This window comes from Crinia signifera, chromosome 1 (assembly GCF_055691185.1).
Source record: "Crinia signifera chromosome 1, ASM5569118v1, whole genome shotgun sequence".
NCBI lineage: Eukaryota > Metazoa > Chordata > Amphibia > Anura > Myobatrachidae > Crinia > Crinia signifera.
The window spans coordinates 311,292,880-311,296,275 of record NC_139217.1 but is presented as its reverse complement, the minus strand read 5'-3'; the positions used below and the strand labels follow the sequence as shown (position 1 = coordinate 311,296,275).

Genomic DNA, 3,396 nt, shown 5'->3' with positions numbered 1-3,396 from the left:
CCACACCATACCCGCCCGACGCCACCCACCCCCACCCCATATGCCACCTTTAACGCCGGATCCAGCAATAAAATAAAACGTTTGGAGGGAGACATCTTACTAGCTGCATTCCCACCTGCTCTGCTGGACCCTGCAGAGGAGAGAGCCCAGCACCTGAGATACACTGCTGTGTTCCTGGGACCTGCTGTCACAGCACAGACAGACCCCCCCATATACCTCCAATAACCCAGCAACAACCTGACCTAGCTTTGCTGCAGGAGCAATCGTCCATTATTTTAATTGGATGATACTGGCCTACGTTGGCCGTTGCTGGGTAAACGCCCCCTTTTGAATCAGTCTGCTCGGTCATTAGCTCATTACCCTTCGACAAAGAAGATGGCGAAAAGAAAAACAGATGACGAGTATCGTACATTTCGGGACGAATGGACCGAAGAATTTGCCTTTGTGGAGAGAGCAGGTTCTGCGGTGTGTCTAATTTGCAATGACAAAATTGCATCGATGAAACGGTCAAATGTAAAGCGGCACTTCGACACGCGCCATGCTACCTTTGCATCAAAATACCCTGCGGGAGACAGCAGAAAGAAAGCGTGCCAAGAGCTACTGAGCAGAATGCAAGCTAGCCAGCAGCAACTCCGCGTATGGACCCGGCAAGGTGACTATAATTCCGCTAGCTTTGCTGGATCTTTAGCAATAGTGAGGAACGGAAAACCATTCACAGATGGCGAGTATGCTAAAACGTTCATGCTGGATGTAGCCAATGAACTTTTTGATGATCTTCCGAACAAAGACAAGATGATCAAACGGATACAAGACATGCCTCTGTCGGCAAGAACTGTTCATGATCGTACCATCATGATGGCAAACAAAGTGGAGGAAACGCAAGTGAAGGACATAAATGCAGCGCCGTTCTTTTCCCTGGCTTTGGATGAGTCAACAGACGTGAGCCATTTGTCGCAGTTCAGCGTGATTGCAAGATATGCTGTTGATGACACACTGCGCGAAGAAAGTCTTGCTGTTCTGGCAATAAAAGGGTCCACAAGAGGTGAGGATTTATTCAAGTCTTTCATGGAGTTTGCTCAAGAAAAAAATCTACCTATGGATAAACTTCTCTCAGTGTGTACTGATGGTGCTCCGTGTATGGTGGGGAAAAACAAAGGATTTGTGGCGCTTCTTCGTGAACATGAAAATAGACCCATCCTAAGTTTCCATTGCATTCTACACCAGGAGGCACTTTGTGCTCAGATGTGTGACGGGCAGTTTGGCGAAGTGATGTCGCTGGTCATTCGTGTGATCAACTTTATTGCTGCCCGAGCCTTAAATGATCGCCAGTTTAAAACACTGCTGGATGAAGTTGGAAATAACTATCATGGTCTGTTTTTGCACAGCAATGTGCGTTGGTTGTCAAGAGGGAAGGTGCTTAGCCGTTTTGCAGCTTGCCTGAACGAAATCCAGACTTTCCTTGAAATGAAAGGCATCGAGCATCCTGAGCTAGCCGAAACTGAGTGGCTCCTCAAGTTTTACTATCTCGTAGATCTGACTGAACATCTGAACCAGCTCAACGTGAAAATGCAAGGCATTGGAAATACAGTGTTATCCCTTCAACAAGCTGTGTTTGCTTTTGAAAACAAGCTCGAGCTCTTCATTATGGATCTTGAAACAGGTCGTTTACTACATTTTGAAAAACTGAGCCAGTTTAAAGATAAATGCACAGCAAGTGAGCCCATTCAAAACTTTGATCTCCACCAGCTAGCTGGCTTCACATCCAGTCTCCTACAGTCCTTCAAAGCACGCTTTGGAGAATTTCGTGAGCACGCTCGTCTTTTTAAGTTCATCACCCATCCAACCGAGTGTTCACTGAACACAACCGACCTGAGTTACATTGCTGGTGTCTCCGTCAGAGATTTTGAAGCAGAAGTGGCTGACCTGAAGGCCTCAGACATGTGGGTGAACAAGTTCAAGTCACTGAATGAAGATTTGGAAAGAATCACACGACAGAAAGCGGAGTTGGCGAGCAAGCACATGTGGACAGAAATGAAAAAACTTCAACCCGAAGACCAGCTGATTCTCAAAACTTGGAACGCGCTTCCTGTCACATACCACACACTGCAGTGTGTGAGTATTGCTGTGTTGACCATGTTTGGATCTACGTATGCATGTGAGCAGTCATTCTCACATCTTAAAAACATCAAGTCCAATCTACGATCACGTTTAACGGATGAAAGTCTCAACGCTTGCATGAAGCTTAACCTCACCAAGTACCAACCAGACTACAAAGACATCAGCAAATCCATGCAGCACCAGAAGTCGCATTAATGGTGAGTATTATAACAACATTATTTAAAAGAATAAATTCAGAGGCGTTTTATACTGACATTTAGTTGAATTCACTTTTGAAATATATTATATGGCTCTCACTGAAATAAATTTCCAAATATTTTGCTTTCATGGCTCTCTTAGTCGAAAAGGTTCCTGACCCCTGCCTTATACAAATATACGTTATCGAATTCCCAAAGTGTACTTTTTTATTTTGCTAAAAACCTACTGGGGGCATCTGTAACTGGCACTACTGGGGACATGATATGTAACTGGCACTACTGGGGACATAATATGTAACTGGCACTACTGGGAATGTGATCCTATATGTAACTGGCACTACTGGGAATATCTTTAACAGCATTGCTGGGGGACTTCTGGTTCCGGCAGCTCCATGTGCAGCAGCTAGGAGAGCTGGCTCCACTGCTTTGGCTGCCCATCTCACCATTTACTAGGCATAAATCCTCCAAATCAACCCGCAAACCACACCAGGAGCCGGTGGAGCAACTGGCGCTGCATGGACAGATATCTTACTGTCATGCCCAGCACGAAGAGCCGCGCCACATGCGAGAGAGAGAGAAAAATCCAAGATGGCGCCGCCAGACACCGCCAGCACGCCTCTCACAGAATCTCCTATACACAGCACTGAGGCATCTGACGACAATGAACAGACGGTGGATGACATGCAGGTAATCACATAACCGCACTCCCTCAGCACTGCCCCTACACCCATGCACAGTATGCTGGACACGCTATCCTCAGCCCCCGGCCCAGACCTCGCAGCCCCTGTGCTATATGGAGACTTAATAACGGCAGTGAGAGCTGCTGTAAGCCCGCTGCTGGAAAAGCAAACCGCAGATATTAACAAACAGCTAGCGCAACTACAGAAACGGGTCTTGGAGACAAAGCAGAGAGTGGGTGAAACATTTGCAGAGGTGTTTGAAATTAAGAAAACTACTGAGGACCACACTAAGACCATTCAACAACTCCAGAATAAGGTCCAGGACCTTGAAAACAGGTCCAGACAGAATAACATGAGAATTGTGGGGCTCCCAGAGACAGTCAAGGGACAAGAGCTATACG

The 3,396-nt window shown here is 46.5% G+C and overlaps 1 protein-coding gene across 1 annotated transcript; it reads left to right on the top strand.

The window, feature by feature from the left end:
- The first annotated feature begins 375 nt into the window (after positions 1-375).
- On the top strand, positions 376-2,313 carry LOC146075892 (protein FAM200C-like). Its single transcript, XM_083185573.1, has one exon. The coding sequence runs from the start codon at positions 376-378 to the stop codon at positions 2,311-2,313; it is 1,938 nt and encodes a 645-aa protein (XP_083041699.1).
- Positions 2,314-3,396: the final 1,083 nt, after the last annotated feature.